The 18,704-nt window shown below is 37.6% G+C and overlaps 1 protein-coding gene across 1 annotated transcript in view; it reads left to right on the plus strand.

The window, feature by feature from the left end:
• The first annotated feature begins 11,319 nt into the window (after window positions 1-11,319).
• The window catches only part of RPS6KA2 (ribosomal protein S6 kinase A2), a 201,082-nt gene continuing 193,697 nt past the window's right edge, over window positions 11,320-18,704 (plus strand). The window contains exons 1-2 of the mRNA XM_070951337.1: window positions 11,320-11,388; window positions 16,492-16,545. Coding sequence (XP_070807438.1) covers window positions 11,320-11,388; window positions 16,492-16,545 — 123 coding nt within the window. The remainder of the gene's footprint in view (window positions 11,389-16,491; window positions 16,546-18,704) is intronic.

An 18,704-nucleotide genomic window follows, 5' to 3' on the forward strand; every position in this document is an offset into this window, starting at 1 on the left:
AATAAAGTCTTCTCTTCTCTGTTTCCTATTCCTATTTCTATTATTTCTATTCAACATCAACATTCAGTATCAAAATAACTGCTATGTTATAATGTGTATGTAAGAGTAAAATACTCTAGAAAGAACAGGGTGGTGGAACCTTATCCTTTCATTTTTTTTCTAGAAGTACCTTTCCTAAAAATTGCCCATGATTATATATCATTAAGAAATATTCATTGATGCAATGTGATTCAGGCTTTGTATTTTACTATTGTGTTGATAATTAATCAAGCACATATTATTCAGTTTTCTTTTTATTCATATTAAATTATTTGGCATTACATAATTGAACCCAAGGCCATGTCATTTTCCAGAGAGAGAAAAAAAAATGGTCCTGTAGCAATAATTTTCTTAAATGTCAAGCTTCTCTGAAATCGAAAAAATTTAAAGTAGACCCATTTATCTCTCAGTTTGATATGGCACTCTTGAGGGAGAGCTCATTCCTGGTTTTATCCAATCTGACTGATCAATAAAATAAACTGATAAAAGTTCATTATTTAGAATTACAGGTAGAACTTGACTTACAACCATTTGTTTACCCACTGTTCAAAATTACAATGGCATTGAAAAAAAGTATCTTATGACCTACACTTGCACTTACAACCATTGCAGCATCCCCAGTCATGTGATCAAAATTTGGGCACTTGTCATGATGGTTTCAGTGTCCCAGGTCATGTGATTATCATTTGCAACTTTCTCAGCTGGCTTCCAGCATGCAAAGTCAAGGGGGAAAGCTGGATTTAGTTAACTACTGCAGCCATTCACTTAACAACTGTAGCAAAAAGCTCATAAAATTGAATACATCTCAAATCACCTTGTTTAGCAATAGAAATTTTGGTCCAAACTGTGGTCGTAAGTCAAAGATTACCTGTATTTGTTCTATCTTATTATTCTTTGGAGGAATCCAGGAGGAAATATATCATCTCACTTTACATTTAATCAACACATCAGTTTAGTACGGTAAATTAGTATGAGGAATCATTAAAAAAGTGCAATTCCTATGTATCAGTAATCAAAATAAGATAAAATTTACTCTCAGAAAAATGGGTAAATGGTCCTCAGAATAAAATGTATGCAAAACATTCTAATAATAACAAATAGGTAATTCAGATCCTAAAATAATGACATTCTTTAGGCTTTTTCTTCCCATCATCCTGAGTCAAAAATATTTGGCCATTTCTTGTAAGTCTTGGGAAATACCAGATCTCTGGTGCTCTTTAGCCTGGGAATTGTTGGTTCCTAACTTGCTAACTTCATGCACATTCATCTGCTCTCTTCCAATGTGTAATTTCAAAAATAGATATGTTTTAATTTGTTGCAATATTGCACAGTAATTTTGCTTACCTTGTAGGAGTGAAAAGATTTATTTTAGCTACTATTTAGAAAATTGCAAATGAAACAGTCTTAATATCAATGTGCTTTTAAAAATTGATTTTGTGTGGTGGTAAAGAACCTATTTAAGCACACAAGATTCACTACATAAATGGGGTTCTTGTCACTAACATGAGTGAATAAATATATATCAAGATTTATCTACAGATTTCTACTACCTTATTTTTTTTTAAGATTCCTGCCTGGCCTAGTAATCACCTATCTCTATGTTTAGTACTTTTTCCTGCTTGCACACGTATTCATATACACAAGGACTTACATTGGGGCTTATTGCCAATCATATAAATATATGATTGGCAACATCACACTAGGAATTTCTACACTTCTATTCTTTAAAAAGCAGCTGTTCACAGCATGGTGAATTCATCACATAGTACAATATGCTACCAATTCTTACTCTGTTTCTCCAAGACCTTGAGAAAATTACAGTGTCTGGATATTTTACTACCTATGGCATTTCTTAAATGGTATAATTTAAATAATCGATCAATTGTTTGTTATCCTATTTTTTCCACACAAGCAAGTACTTGAGATTCTAATAATGTTAAGTGTTCAGAATCCTGTGGAAACATATTGTTGAAATCTGGCCCATTATAAAATTCCTAAACATTTTCAAAAGGAACTGGTGAAGTAAGGGTCTGTTTGGTAGGATTTTTCCAGATAAGTTGCTTTTTCTTGGGGTCTACATCCAGGAGAATTCCTACATATTATGTCTGGAAGGCCCTACCTAATTCCGTTAGTCATTTTTCATTTATAGTGAAATGCAGTGCCTTCCATCCTTCCAAGATCAATAAAATAAGGACCCAGATTGTTGGGGGCAATAGGCTGACTTTGTAAACTGCTGAGTGTTGTAGAACACTATAGAGCTGTATATAATCTAAGTGCTATTGGTATTGCTATAAAGATGGGATCTTGTTCAAGATCGTTGCTACCTAAAAACCAAGGTTCTCCTTAGTCTGCTGGACCATTCAGAGTGCAGTCACTAATGAGTAGTATTACACTGCCCAAGATCCTGATAGCCTTGTTACATTCCTGTCACGGGACGGGATCACTTGTACTGCATATTCAGGTTTACACCGAGTCTCCAGCAAATCAAAGAGAATTGAGGCTTACTTACATCCTGATTTAAGGGCAGCAGTACATACCATATTATTCAATTAGCAACAAAAACAATGCAATACCCTCATCATTTCCTGGATAGTAAGTTTTATTCAACACAATTACATTTACTTCTAAGTGCACAGTTTCGGTTTATATAACGTACTGCATATCATCAGTTGAAATAAAGCCATCACTTAAAAAACAATAGTCATGTAGACTTGCAGAGGAGTGTTACCATTTAAATTTATAGCGTGACATTGGGTGACAATCTGTAAAAGGAATGGAATATGAAGCCTCTCTCTGGTTATTTCTCACATTCTCTCCCTTTCTTTGTGATCATCTGTCATAAAGCTTGAAAGCTTTGTTGACTGGCATCAGCTCCTACACTTGCTTTTTGTTGGTCTATTTTTCTGTACTTGTATGTAAATACAGATCATTTTCTGGCTGCTTTTTCTTTTTGTTCCCACCCCCACCTGCCTCCTGCTCTCTTCTTGCTTACCTTTGGGGCTGGCTATAGGACTGTTTCAACCTGGTTGTGCAGAATTGTTTCTAAGGGCATTTGGCCGAAAGTTTTATGTTGATGCTGCAAGAAGGACGGCTTTAATTCCTGCCCAGTTCATTAATTTAGTATACATATTTCATGTGGCTTTTCATTATTTATTTTAAACTCCTCAGAAACTACAGTAATCATCCAGCCATGCATTTAATAAATCCTCTGGATTGAGCAGAGATCTCTTAGAGTCAAATAAATATGGACAGAGAGCATTGCTTCATGGCCAGGCCACTAGTATGTACATCATGTGGACAACTGCAACAAGATTTGCTCTCAAAAATGCTGATTGCCGGGTTAGCTTCTTTGTTCTGACCAAATTAAGGATACATCTTGGCTTTTTTAAAAAAATTGTAAACCTGATTAGATTCCCTGGGCAGTACATCTTCTGCCTTCCTATATGACATTTCATTGACCTCAATACAAGTTATTTCAAATGAAATGTATATAGAATTGCCTTGTTTTGGAGAAAATGTGAATTGATGACTCCCAGCAGTTATAACTGCCTATGACTTGACAAATCATTTGATTTAAACTATGATAGCAATTCATCTAATAATCAGCTTATTTGGTAACCAGTTCAGCTTTCCAGTTCGAAGAGCCTTTTGCCACAACCCGTAATTCATAAAAAGGGAAGCAAGTTGGTAGGAATCTCATTATTACCTAGCACAATGTACCTGAAGTGCCTCCAAAAGACCTGGGCATGGATATGTGGCTTTAATTTAGGAGAAGACACTTCACTAAGCTTTCAGAAGCATAGATGCCTCAGATGGTATATGAGCAGCTTGCTCATTACAGGAATGATTTCCTCAAGACTATCAAGTTCTTATTGGCTAGAAATTGTAGTCCCAAGACTTGGCTCTGGAAGTTTGCATCAGTGCTTTGATTTAAAAAATACTACCATGTTTTCCCCAAAATAAGACTGTGTTTTATATTAATTTTTGCTCCAAAAGACGCATTAGGGCTTATTTTCTGGTTAGGTCTTATTTTGAGGGAAATACAGTACTAAATGCATCCATCTGGCTGACAATCTTAACTGGGGCTTTTTTGGGGGTAGGACTTATATTACGAGCATCCTAAAAAATCATGCTAGGACTTATTTTCCAGTTGGGTCTTATTTTCAGGGAAACAGGGTATTAATATTTTAATCTAAATGTTGCTCACAATTAAAAATCACAGAAAACAAGTGAACATTTCATTAAGTGAAAGATCACATAGTCATACTTCAATCTATGTTGACATCTTTTGTAAGGGAAAAAACAAGAGGTTGTATAGTAAGTGCTAGCTACAATAATCTGCAGAAACATTTATGGTACCGTTAATACACCTCCAAATTGCATTGAGTTGTTAGAAGGAAAGAGACAAAGGAGTATAAACTTTATTACCTTTTCTCAAAGAGTAGATTGCTTTTCCTTATGGCAGGTGATGTTAACAATTGGGTTTATGAACTCTAATAATATTCCTTAATATAAAGACAGAGCTCTGTTCTAAGTGGCAACTGGGCTGGAATTAATTTTCTGGTTTATTCAGAGCAACCAGAAAATTAATTTTCCTACCAGATCTTAACCTTATCCTGCAAATACATGAGATGCAGTAACAGTGAAAGTCTTCCTATCCCACAGTGTAGTACATTTAGAAACCATGTTCGCCTTCAGAATTTTTGATGGAAGGAGTAGATTGGTTTTGCACTATTATAGGAATGACAAAAGGTTTACCAAATGCTGATAATGCAATAAACCTATTTAATAAGCAATAAATATGTTGAGACACATCAGATAACTACTATATTAGAAAGCCTAGGTAGGAGACAGAATGAAAACCTACAAGGGAAATAATTAAGCTATTTCTCTGTAAAATGTGAAATTCAAAATCTTATAAAGACATTATTGTCATGGGAAATTCAGAAGAACACAGCACAGCACTGAGGAGAAATAACCAACAATTTATTCAAGGAATTACAAGGAAGAGGAACCAAAAAGAATGAGAAAGCAAAGATTTTTATAGAAGTTGTGGGCTACAGGAAATCCTGGATATTTGATTTGTGCAGTTTTTAAAGATGCTAGACAGGTCTTTGTCAATGTACATTGTGTTATTACTGTAAGGCAAAACTGCCCTTTACAGCAAAGCTGGGAAAGTCCATTGTTATTAAGATAGTACGTTGGAGTGTTCCTGATTAAAGATGGAATATTATGGTTTCTCATCTTATTACTCCCTTTCCCTTTCCCTTTCCCTCTCCCTGTAGTGTATGTGTATGTGTATGTGTATGTGTATGTGTATGTATATGCAAAGAAAGAAGCAGACATTCTGCGAGCTCCGGAACTTAAAATTTTAAAATAATTAAAAAAAATTATTCTACTAAACTTTTGTCAGCCATCTGCTGACATTGTCAGAATATTAAACTACTATTACAGAGATCTCTGCCTTTATATGCCATTAATCAATATGGCCATTGCGCGTGTAATAGGCCCTTCCAGCCATCTCCCACTTGTAATTAGCTGTGTTGTTTTTGCTGTCGTCATGCTGGATGATGGAGGCTAATTCCTACTGTTTCCTCCCTCCTAGCCTGCTTATCAGTGGGGGATGATGTCAGCCTGTCAACTGTCACAATTTGCTGTCTTGTCCGTGACCTTGTGGTCAGCCCAGTTCATTTCTCATTAATCCTATCTGTTACAGTTTGAGACAGCCCTGCCGGGTTGCTCTGTGTTTGGTCAGGACTGACTATGCCTTCACAGGCATGCACAGAAGCATTTTCATGACGTCAGGGTCAGTGGGCGGAGCCTCCCACTGGTTTTATTACTGGTTCTATAGAACCGGTGTGAACCAGAGGCAACCCACCACTGGTGTGGCATCAAAAACACAGCGATACAGGATGGGATTATGCCTGGGCGGGCCACCTGCAGGTTGCAACTACTGGTTTGCCTGAACGGGCAGCAGCCCACCACTGGGGGGGAGGGGCTTCTATTGTATTCTTTGGTTTAGATAGGATTGTGAAGATAGGGAAAGTCAAATTGGGTTGAGTAAGATAAGGCAAAGAGAGAGCCAAGTTTGATCCTAGACACGTCCAAAGGTTTGGGAGCAAGGGGATGCAGCCTCCATTTTATTTGTAATACCTATTTTTCTCCACCACAATTATGTTGTGTTTCTTTGAATTGAAATAGCAATTTAAAAACACAGTTCATATTTAATTTATTGTCCATTAGCTTTCATAAACCTTCGAGTCACAGTGACACAGCATAGCATGGATCCTCTTCTTTAAGCCTTTTCTCCATCTTCTGCAACAATCAGCAGCTAGTATAAATAATGTCATCATGACATAAGCATAGCCATGGCTAAACTGTACATTGCTGTCTGAAGAAGCTAAAATGAGCAGAAGGAAATGAAATAACTGTGGAAACTGTGCTTACATCTTGGTTTTATGGGAATGTCTTGAAATGCCATCTTTCAGAGCAACAAAAACCCACATTCCCTATTAATGGGGTTTTCTATGTTGAGTTTGCTTCATGATTAAAGAGATAGTTTCTTCTACTCCAATGCATTCTGAACCAGCTACCCAGGGGGGAAAAGATACTAATTTATATCTAAATGATGTTATACCTTTACACTGATACTGTTTATTAGTCACAGATGAAAAATAAAACCTTCACAGAATAAATAATTTAGTATCTTGGTAACAACAGATATGCAAATGGTTCATTCAGGGGCTTTTCTTACTCCAGAAGAAATGAACAAATATTAGAATTAATTGCCTTGTACTCATCTCTTGGTAACTTTAAGTAGGGATTCTGCAGGATAGAAAACATTTATTAGTCACTAAGGAAAGCCTTTGCCAAGAGCTCATAAAACAAACTCTGGTTTTCATTTCACTTAATATCTTACTCAATAAGCAGCTTAATAACTATGCAATAGATAATAAAATAAAGCTATTCTTACCAACTTTGTTTAATAATATAAAAACTCATTGTGCAGATTATCTATCCAAGACAGTTTTCTTCAGTGAGGGTTTATTTTTCATATGTGCCTAATGAAAAGTGTTGAAAAATACAAAGTATTCTAGATAAAGAGACCTTCATTTTTTCCTCAACAGCTATTTCACAGTGCAGTGTAATAAAGAAGAGTTGGGCCTGGATGTGGATGATGCCTTTTAAAATATTAATTTGCCTATGAAACAAATTCAGGGCAGAAACATGTATAGTCTTATGCAAAACTGATTTTATGCAGAATGTGAAGAATGCTTGTCCTCAAACTGGGAACTATCGAAATTATCTTTCCCCAAATTAGTGCATTTTGAAATTAAGTTAACTTCAAGATAATATTTAAAGGAGAGTTTTGAGTATTTTTAATTTTCAAAGGGATAACCAGACAGTACAGAAATTGGAAGATGCTATTACCGTATTTTTCAGAGTATAAGACGCACTTCCCCCCACTAAAAGAGGGTGAAAATTTGGGTGCATCTTATACACCAAATGTAGCCCCGCCCACCTACTGGCTCCCACCCTTTGGCCTCTGCCATGAAATTAAGAGATGTCTGCTTTAATCAAGAAAGCCAATGACTAATTTAGGTGAAAAAGTCTAGTGTAGAGACATACATGGTGTGACCGGAACAATCTGGAACTGAACACACTCAAAAACGTAGAAATGGTGGTAGACTTTAGGAGAAACCTTCCATACTTCCATCTCTTACAATACTAGACAACACAATACCAACAGTAGAGACCTTCAAATTTCTAGGTTCTACCATATCTCAAGATCTAAAATGGATACCTAAAATCAAAAATGTCATCAAAAAAGCACAACAAAGAATGTTCTTTCTGCGCCAACTCAGAAAGCTCAAACTGCCCAAGGAGCTGCTGATACAGTTCTACAGAGGAATTATTGAGTCTGTCATCTGCACATCTATATCTGTCTGGTTTGGTTCTGCAACCTAACAAAACAGACACAGACTTTAGAGGTTAATTAGACCTGCAGAAAAAACAATTGCTACCAACCTGCCTTCCATTGAAGACCTGTATACTGCACAAATCAAAAAGAGGGCTGTGGAAATATTTACAGACCCCTCACATCCTGGACATAAACTGTTTCAACTCCTACCCTCAAAACGATGCTATAGAGCACTGCACACCAGAACGACTAGACACAAGAACAGTTTTTTCCCAAATGCTATCACTCTGCTAAACAAATAATTCCCTCAACGTTGTCAAACTGGTTACTAAGTCTGCACTACTATTAATCTCATTGTTCCCACCACCCATCTCCTTCCACTTATGACTGTATGACTGTAACTTTGTTGCTTGTATCCTTACAATTTATATTGACTGTTTCCTAATATGATTTGATTGCTTATTTGTACCCCATGACTATCATTAAGTGTTGTAGCTTATGATTCTTGATGAACATATCTTTTCTTTTATGTATACTGAGAGCATATGCACCAAGACAAATTCCTTGTGTGTCCAATCACACTTAGCCAATAAAAATTCTATTCTATTTTACTTTGCCAATAATTTAAATATACTTTCAGAACACCATAGTGTCCCAATTTTAATATGTGTGTAAAACTGGACTATCACAAAGACCAAATAAAGAAAAACTAATGCCTTTGAACTCTCAGGATGGTACTGGAAGAAATTGCTGAGAATTTCTTAGGCAGCAAGAAAAACAAATAATACAATACTACATTAGATGAAACCAGCCATCTCACAAGAAGCTCTAATAATGAAAAAAGCTTAAGTATTTTAGACACACAATGTGTCAAAGTAATTGGGAAAAAAAACTCCTGATGCTTAGAAAAATAAAGACAATAAGAAAAATAGCCCAGCAAAAAGTAAGTTAGCCATGGGGCAACACTGTTAGTACAATTTACAGCAACCCAAAAACGGTTACTGAAAGATAATCTTAATGAACTCTTATCCATTGTAATGAAGAGTTGCAAGCAAAGCAATTATATAACATGACTGAATCCAATTCCCTGCTCAGTACAAGAATCCAAATTAAAGTTTCCCCATCAGATATCTACCTACCCTCTGCATGAACAGATACAGTGAAGAACTTAGCACCTTCCTCAGTGGTTTTCCGTTACAAACTGCTTCTACAATTATACACTTTTTTTCTAGAATTCAAACAGAATTTATTTTTTTGTGACCTATGTTCATTACTTCATGCACTATACTAAAGTATTAAAGATCAGATTGTGGTTTCCTTCTGTGAGACACTCATACAACTAATTTCTCCCTTAATCTCCTTATCTTGTTTATTTTAAATCCTGTTCTCTATCTTATCCAGATTTTTTTGAATCATATTTTTGTCTTCTTGGTGTTATACCCAGTTTTGTTCATTTCCAGTTTTGATGACCATTTTCTCTCTTTCCTTCCTTAAATCATCAAATCAAACCCTAAGGAATTTTACTTGATGTCTCATTCCAGTTAATGAGAAATCCTTGATGAGTATTCCTTTAGAAGGTTTTAAAGCAAGCAGAGACGTACAACCAGTATTAATAAGAGAATAAAGACATGTAATTCTAAAAAAAAAAAAAAAACCTGTGTGAAGAAGTCAATGATCTCATTCCTCTGACATTAACCCATGATTCATTTAACCATAATTTATTGGCTATACCGTGTAAAGTAGAACACCGCATGTTATATAAAGCCCTCGAGTGTTATATTGATGTACTTTATTGTATAGTGTTTCTCTGTTATCTCTGTAGGTTACTGCATTTAACCTAATTGTTTTGATATGCCTGACGGATCTCTGAGCTGTAATAAAATGACTGTATTGAATAACCATGGCTCCCTGAATACACTCCATGGGTAGTCCTTGACCCATGATCATAAACTGGGACTGCAATTTCCATTGCTAAGCAATGCAGTCATTAAGTAAGTCGTGCTGATTTTAGCCACGATTTTTAGCCACGATTATTAAGTGAAACACTGCCATCCTTAAGTGCAGTCATTTAAGCGACTCCAGCTTCCCCCATTGACTTTGCTTGTTAGAAGCTGACTGGGAAGACGGCAAAGGGCAATCCCATCACCACCGGGGACGCTGCAACCCTAGTACACACACAAGAGTCAGGTTGCCAAGTACGTGAATTTTGATCACGTGACCATGGGGCCTGCTGCAAGGGTGGCAAGTATGAGGACCTGGCTAGGTGGCTCAGTGGCTAAGACGCTGAGCTTGTCGATCAGAAAGGTTGGCAATTCGGTGGTTCGAATCCCTAGGATAGGTCTCCTGCTTGAGCAGGGGGGTTGGACTAGATGTCCTCCAAGATCCCTTCCAACTCTGTTACTGTTGTTATTATTAAGGACCCATTGTAAGTCAGGTTTCCCCCCCCCCCCCAGTGCCATCGTAACTATGAACGGTCACCAAACGTACGGACGTAAGCCGAAGTCTATCTGTAGTTGATTTCACGTGTTCAGCCGTGTCCAGCAATTTACTCCTCCCCGGGGACCAGATTGGCCCTACCAGCTGAAGCAGAATGAAACCCCCTTACCGCTTAGCGCAGTGTGGGAAACGAAGTCAAACGCTTGCTTTCAGCTTTGCTCCGCAGGGTGCCGCTTTTTCCTTCCCCGCCCCAGGAAAGGCAGCTCTTTAACGGGTCCTTTCCTCCGAGCCCTGGAGGGGCGGTTGCGCGCCCCGCTCCGTCTTAACGGCGGGCAGCCCCAGGGACTGGCAGGAGCGGCTCCGCAACGCCTCCCCTCGAGTCCCCCCGGGCTGCGGTTGCTATAGCACCCTCCGCCGCTGCGCCGTCTCCTCAGCCTCAATTCTCTCTCTCCCCCCCCTCACCCGTTAATGTGTAACAGCAAATTAAGAGGGCTTGCAAAGAAGCCAAGGACTCTACGGCAGGTAGAGCAGACCGTGCGCGCGAGGCAGCCGGTCGACTCGAGCGTGCCGCCGTTTTCTTCTGCCCGCCGGGCTGATTGACGGCGCGGGACTACTATTCAGTCTTCCCTCTCCTCCCGCCTCCCGCCCCTCTTTTTTTCTTTCTCTCTCTCTCTCCCCCCCCCCTTTTTCGGCGCGCTCTGCGAAGCGCCGGGATTGGCAGCGCCCTCAGAGTCTGGTGGTCGCGGAGGAAGCCATTTTTTCCAGCGGACCCCCCCCCCCCACCCGCGAGCCACCCTTCGAGCGGCGGAGAGTCCTCGGCGCGCGCGTCCGCCCTTCTCTCTTCGCCTGCCCCGCGAAAGCGCCGCCGACTCTCCCTCCCCGTTGGCCCCGAGCAATTCGGGCAAAGAGAAAGTCCAGCCGAGATGCCCATTGCCCACTTGCTGGAATTATGGAAAAAAATAGAGGTGGAAGTGGAGCCCATGGAAACGGAGGTGAGCCCCCCACCCCACCGACGTCTATCCCGAAGCGTCGCGCCAAGTTCCTTGCATGCAGAATGGGACGCCGTAAGTCTCTCTCGATTGAGGCGGCTTTCTTGAATTTATATAACCGCTTCAGGAGGTTTTCGTTGGGGAGGCGGGAAGGGGAAGCGGAGGGGACAAATGCCTCCCCCCCCCGCCGCTCTGTAGAACTTCAGAGCGCCCCTTGCGTCGTCCCTTGTTTCTTCGGAAATGCCACTTGTTGATGCCGTTCAGAAGACGACGGGAGGGGGAGTGAGGAAAAAAAACGGGGTTTGAGGCTCAGCAGAGCAGAGCGGAGCGATGGGCTTAACCGTTTCTCAGCCCCTCTCGTCTTCCCCGCGAACGACAGCGGTTGCTTTCCCTCCGCATTGCATTCCTTCTGCGCAGGGATCGATGCGGGAACGGCATGAGTTGTGTGCATCGTATAAAGTTGACTTTTAGTGCTCGCTCAAAACTAGCAGCTGCTTTCAAGCTCCTCGAAGCTGCCTTCCAGGCTTTCAGCCTCCCCTAATCAGATGGGGTGGATTACAACTCCCGTTCTCCGCAACGGCATACTCCCATGTGCTCCAGTACTTATGTACTTATTCCCCCCCCCACCTCCAGGGGACTTTATTATTGGTAAATAATAAAATATTGGTATTATTTATTAGTATTCCCACAGAAGAAAGCTAACATCAAAGGCAGAATACATTTAAGAAGAGAACTCCTATATTTGTGCCTTTTGTCATATGCTGCTCCAGTTTATGAGGTATGAGGATAGCTGCCATGCCGTTTTCTAAGAAGCGTCAAAAGTTAAAATAAAAATAGCGTTTTAACAAGAAACACATTTATGCCACCTAAGCTTTTGTGGAAAACAATGTGCCAGCTTCATGGAGCAGTGCCTCGCTTTAGGAACATATATCCATGCATGTTTGTGGATAATTGCTTGTTGTTTGTGTGAATACTAGCTACTCAGCAGAGGAAAATCAAAGCAGCACAGGAGTTATTATCATCTTGACAGTAGATGTTCACAAAATAACCATAAAATGTGATACATACTTTTTAAATGAGTGAGTTGATTAATACATGCTATATAGGAAGAATCTTTAGTTTCTGTTTAACCCATGAATATTAACTTTAAACTCTTACTTAGCTCAGTTGATGAACCTTTTTTTCATCATTTTTTTTGCTCCAGGCCACCTGGAGGTTACTGATTGATTGTCATGAGAAGCTGAGGAATTCTTCTTTTGGTTTTGAAACATTCCCATTTTGATGTCAGATTTGCCTCTATTTCTTAAAAGTAAATATTATCAACTTGTTTCAGCAGCCGATGAACAGACTTTCTAGTTGTTGTTTTCAACAAGTGGTTCCTTTCTTATCCATTATATGAAAACAAGTGGTGGTTTTTCTTCTGTCACTTGTTTGAATATAATAGGTCAGGGGTGTCAAACTCGTGGCCTGTGGGCCAGATGCATCATGTACTCGCCACGCCCACCCCCTGTTTAGAAAAGGGAAAGTCGCAATATGTCATGTGACACCAACATAATGCTTTGAGTTTGACACCCCTGTAATAGGTGTTTGTAAAAGTGGTGTCTCATTTTAAAATAACATATTTACATGATTTGGTTGATACTTGATCATCAATCTCTACAACATGAATGCTTTTTAAATCTGAACTATCAGAATTATTACCTTGTCGTCAAAGTACCTTGATGATTACAAAATTTTGATTTATACAGTCTGGAAATTAATGTATATAGGACAACAAACCATGGATCTGATTCTGATGAGTGAAATAATAATAGATTTTAAAATACTTATTTCTTTATAATTGAATATTTTTTTCTTTTTTTTCCTGTCATATATCAATATTTTACAATAATGCAATTTGACAGAGAGGATGCCTTTTTAGTCATATATGTATAACATTTTAATATATGAAAACAAGGTTTTAACCTTTAAAATAGTACTAGGAAGTAACTTCTACTGACCTTAATTATATTTACTTATCAATAAACATACAAAGGGTGGCGCTTAAATGACTGAGGCATTCTTTTAAAATTTATTTTAACTGCCCAAATTTTACAAATTTTCGTACTATGATAAACTGGTTCCTATTTCTAATCCAGTAGTCATACTCAGTGACTAGATAGAAGATACTTTCTTGGAAGTCAAATTGTACTGAAGGGAAACAAATCAGTACCTTGGATAGCTCCAAGGACATTGCCAGTGGCAGCCTAGGACTCTCAATAATACTACATGCCATAATTTTCTAACATCGTTGTTTCTAGAGATACTAGAGTTTAATATATTTAGATCCCAATATTATTCGCCCAATCAAAGGTATCAGAGTCAACACTTTTTCCCATGCCAAATTGACTTTATGGAGAAACCCAACTTTAAAAATTGGGAAAAACATGTTAATATGGAAGAATTGGATAGAAGCGGGAATATTGACTTTGGATCAACTGACAGCTGATAAAGATTAACTTTCAACTGTCTCAACATTAAGAATTAAATATCATCTATCAGATATAACCAAATGGTAATAATTACAGTTACAAAATTTCTTAACAACATCGTTTGGACAAGCAGCCTTTTCAGCTTCTGAGACACCTGAGATACTAGAACAGCTTGTTCAATTCTTTAAAACAACTGGTTAAATCCTTTAAAACTTAAAAAAACCCCTACTATTAGATTTATAGATATTTGTTATCAATAAATCAATTTGATATTTGGATGTTTAGAAATGAGTGGAAATATAACAATTAAAGGTATTAATATCCTGTATTGCCTAGACAATGTGAGAGTATTTTAGCTTGTGTTGCAAGAGCATCAATGGATGTCAAATTACAAATTACACAACAAAAAATAATATTTAGAAGACTCTCAGTAACACTTATCCAGCCACCAATGTGGCTAATTTGATTCACTCTGGAAAAGCTTTAGAGTCTGATAAAGTGTTTTTAACTACTTACGGCAGGGAACTGGATGTTATGTTAGAAATTCATATGACTTGGGGAATAATGAAAAGACTTTGTTTAAGAGAGGCCTAAAAATAGAATTAATTGCCTTTTCCTTTAAAGAGTGATATGAACTTCATTCAAGATGCATTTTTTAAAAAAACAGGAGGGCTGAAGGTCATAGAATCAGCAACCTGTAATAGAATTGCTGCCCCTTGCTCATGAATGAGCAAATCAACATATACAGTATATCTTCTGCAGGGGTACTTTTAAATTTAAATGTTTGTATTTAAATTTGCTGTAATAAAGTATTTCTTAGAATCCCATGATACTTTCTAATATTTTACTACCTTTTCACAACATTGACAATTTGATATGAGTTGTTTATGACACTCAGATTATTTGGTTCATCTTTGTTTATAGAGAGTAAGAGAGAGATATCATAGGGACCCCTGGAAGGAGGTGCTAAATGTGTTTGTGTGTGTGTATGTATATGTGTGTGTGTGTGTGTGTGTGTGAATCTTTGACCCAAAGAAGCCTGAACTACTGCTTTATTTTTTAATAATTATTAGTCACATTTATATAAACTAATCAACTTTCAGCCATTTTAGTACTATGTATTTCTTCTGTGCAGGTGCTATATTTTCTATGAAGTCACAGGAAATGCCTGTAATCTACTACCTTACTGTTGACACTTTATCCATATATTATAATGGGCACAATATGAAGGAGTCCATCTCTTTAGGAAAAAGAAAAAGGAGAATATTTCTAAAATAGTGGTATCAGCTTTAAACAATTCTTTTTTTTTCATAAAGAACTAAAAACATTGAAGTGATCTGTTTGTTGCATTCCAAGTTGTATAAAATGTTCAGTGGGATTGTTGGGCACACACTCCTGACCAAAGACAGAAATTTAGGATGTATGTATGTGTACATTTTGTGCCATCAGTATATCTAAAAGCATGTCTGATACCTCTGAGTTTTTCCTATTTTACGTACTATAGCTTAGAAATGGGGATAAAGTTGTAATAGGGCTTCAGGAAGTATGTATTATTTCAGAGCTTGTCCTTTAAAAATTTGAGCCCAAATGGTATAACTTATGCCAAAATCTGATTGTAATTTACATATATCCTTTTCTTCATCCAAACATTTGGTTGTTTTTCCAGTTTTACAAAATACAGTCTGTCTTAATTTCAATTTTGATTATTCATAAACTTGTAGCATAATTGAGCACGTCTGTTCTTGATTAAAGCAAAGCATTAATTCTTAAGTCCTTGGCATATTTAGGAAGTGGTTTTCATAAAATTGTTTAAAAACTGACCTTTTCCACCTTGTGCTACATTCTATTTTATTTCTAGCTGCTAGTATTGATTTATTTTTATTGAATATTTTCTTAAATACAGTATATGAATTAAAAATTTCTTATAATATCTATGTAAAAGTAAGCATTACTGAATAGTGAGATTTTCTCCATGCTTTTAACTATAATTTATTACCTTTTTTAAAAAAAAGCATACTCACCAAAGAGAATTATTACTCTAATCCTACGTATATATGAAGCTTTTACTTTTTATTTATAGTAAAGAATGGACATGAGAAGAGTGAACAATCTCCAGCTAATTACATTTGACTTGATTTGGTTGACAATATTATTCCTGTAAAATCAAGGGATTTATAATACTTAGCTTTGGCTAATATTTTCATGAATAGCAACCTGATACTCCAGTGCAAATTATTTCTCACAATCTGATGATACAGGATATAAAATATTGACTATGATGCTAATAGGCTTGGATTTGAATTTGTAAGCCAGCCAGCCCTGCCACAAAATCGACAATGATGAACTAAAGTTTATGAATTGTTTACAAGATTATTATGAAAATATAATGGAATAGTCACATATGTATGCTGCTCTGATCTTGTTGCAGAAAAGGAAAATACCATGACAAACAAAATAATAGTATTGTAATCACCCACTCGTTCTGAATGAAATCAAATTAATTATTTTTACATAATTGTGTAACAGTACTTGATTTTTTTTAAAAAAAATCTACATGTGTTCCACTTTAAAGGTTTACATGATTTATATAAGATCATAATTTTTTTCTTATTTTTTTTTTCTTTTTAATTACTAGCCAGCAGCAGATGATACCAAGATGGATGACGATTTGGAAGAGTCTACAAATGAGGTATTTCTATTAGTCATACTGTTTTGAGGAATGGGATATCTTCATTTGTAAAAAGAATTTTGTTGAGATACTGTTAAGATTAAATGGAGGTGGAGAAGATGCATTCTGTCTTGAGAAGAACTTGAGTTCAGTACCTATTGCACATTTCTGTGTTATTTTCTTGACTGCAGTACAGAAATGTTTTTCCATTATCTTCTTCCGGGAAGGTTTTGTTTTAATTTTTAAAGTAAAATTTGTAATTTCCCACTTTAATCCATAGCCTGGATTTTTCTGAAAGTCTGCATCCAAATATTAACCAGATTCTGGTCCTGTTTTGTTTTCTTGAGATCTACCAAGTTCAGTATTACTGTCTGAAATGCCTCCTGGAACAATCAATGCTTTACACTACATGATAAGGAGGTACATCTGGCAGGACCCAGAAGTAGGGCCTTCCCTGTCACGGCCCCCACTTTGACATACTTTCCCAAGGCCCTGAAGACATGATTTTGTCAATAGGCCCAGGGAAACCCAGAGTGGGATGGAGCCCATCAAATGACTTGCTTGTTGTCACCAGGGAGGAGGGGGTTATTGTTTTTTTATCATTTGTATATTATATATTTTTGTGAGCTGCTCAGAGTCACTGAGAGGGAGTGGGCAGCCATATAATTTTTATTAATTAATTAATTAATTAATTAATTAATTAAAATAAATAAGTAGTGTTAGGATTGGTCCAGTCTTTTCAAAGAGAATATCCCACAATTCAGATCCTGTGAATAAGACACAGTTGTTACCCCAAACATTGCTGTTATTATGCCTCCTCACCTGTAATTTATCAATAATTCCAGGATTCAGTTTCAATTTTCTTCAGAAGAGAATTTCAGGACATGGTGTCCTTGTGTGTGTTATAAATCAAACAAAACATAATGGAGCAAATCAATACTGCATTCTTATCAAAGAGGACACATGACTGCCGAGATAATTTCCAGCGTCAAAATTCTTCCGGCTTCTAGAAACCAAGTTTCAAACTATAGAGCAAGTGCTCCTTCCTTTCTGAATTATATCCTGCCTCCACTCTCAACTAGTCATTAGTATATTATCTATTTTGTATAATTTATATACATAAATTATGGGATCTTCCTTTCCAAAATTAATCAGTTTCTCTTTCTGATGAGTTTTAGGTAGCATTATTTCGTTCCTCTTTCACATTGAGTTTTTGGGGAAGCAAGTTCTTTTGCTTATAGTTTTAATATACAGACCGCAATGCTATTTTTACTCTAAACTTCCTTGTAGATATTGTGAAAGAAAGGCAGCACATAAATATTTCATTTAAATACATATTGTCTAAAAATTCAGATAATTTATACCTTTCTGTCAAAATTGGGGTAGTTATGTAGGAGGTATGTATTACAAAATTTTTATAGGAATTTATATGTAATGGCATAGCAAAGATAATGAAGACCTTCCTCCCCAATAAGTGAGGAGTATGATCAATAATTTTCTAGCTATTTTATAATTACTCAATAGTAATAATACATTATTACAATTGTATGACGCCGAACTCTCAGTAACTTGACTTTATTAGAATATATTATGTATGCATCTATGTTCATGCATTCATATACAGTATACACAAGGTACATAATAAAGGTAGAGCAGTGATGGCTAGCCTTTTTGCCATCGCGTGCCAGGAGGGGGGGCAGAGAGGTCGCACGTGCATGTGCCCACACCTATAATTCTATGTGCCCTGCCCCCACGCATGCGCGTGCGCCCCCCTGCTCCCGGCACGCGATGGTCTGGTAGGCCTGTTTTTCTCTCTTACCTGGCTCCAAAGCCTCTCTAAGAGGCTGGGGAGGGCGAAAATGGCCTTCGCCAGTCCCTTGGAGGCCCTCCAGAGGCCAGAAACAGCCTGTTTCCCAACTTCCAGTTGGACAGGAAGTGATGTTTTTTGTTGTCCCCAGCCTCCAGAAACTCCATTTTCGCCCTCCCCAGACTCATAGAGAGGCTCTGGAGCCAGGTGAGAGAGAAAAACTCTCCACCCAACTCCCCACCACCCCCCAGGCCTTCCAGAGGCAGGAAACGGCCTGTTTCCCTACTTTTGGTGGGCCCAGAAGGCCTGAAAATCAGCTGGCCGGTGCACGTATGCGCATTGGAGCTGAGCTCGCATGCCCACTGATATGGCT

The sequence above is a fragment of the Pituophis catenifer genome, unplaced genomic scaffold (genome assembly GCF_029215685.1).
Source record: "Pituophis catenifer annectens isolate HBS135680 unplaced genomic scaffold, rPitCat1.0.hap2 SCAF_1, whole genome shotgun sequence".
In the NCBI taxonomy this organism is placed as follows: Eukaryota; Metazoa; Chordata; class Lepidosauria; order Squamata; family Colubridae; genus Pituophis; species Pituophis catenifer.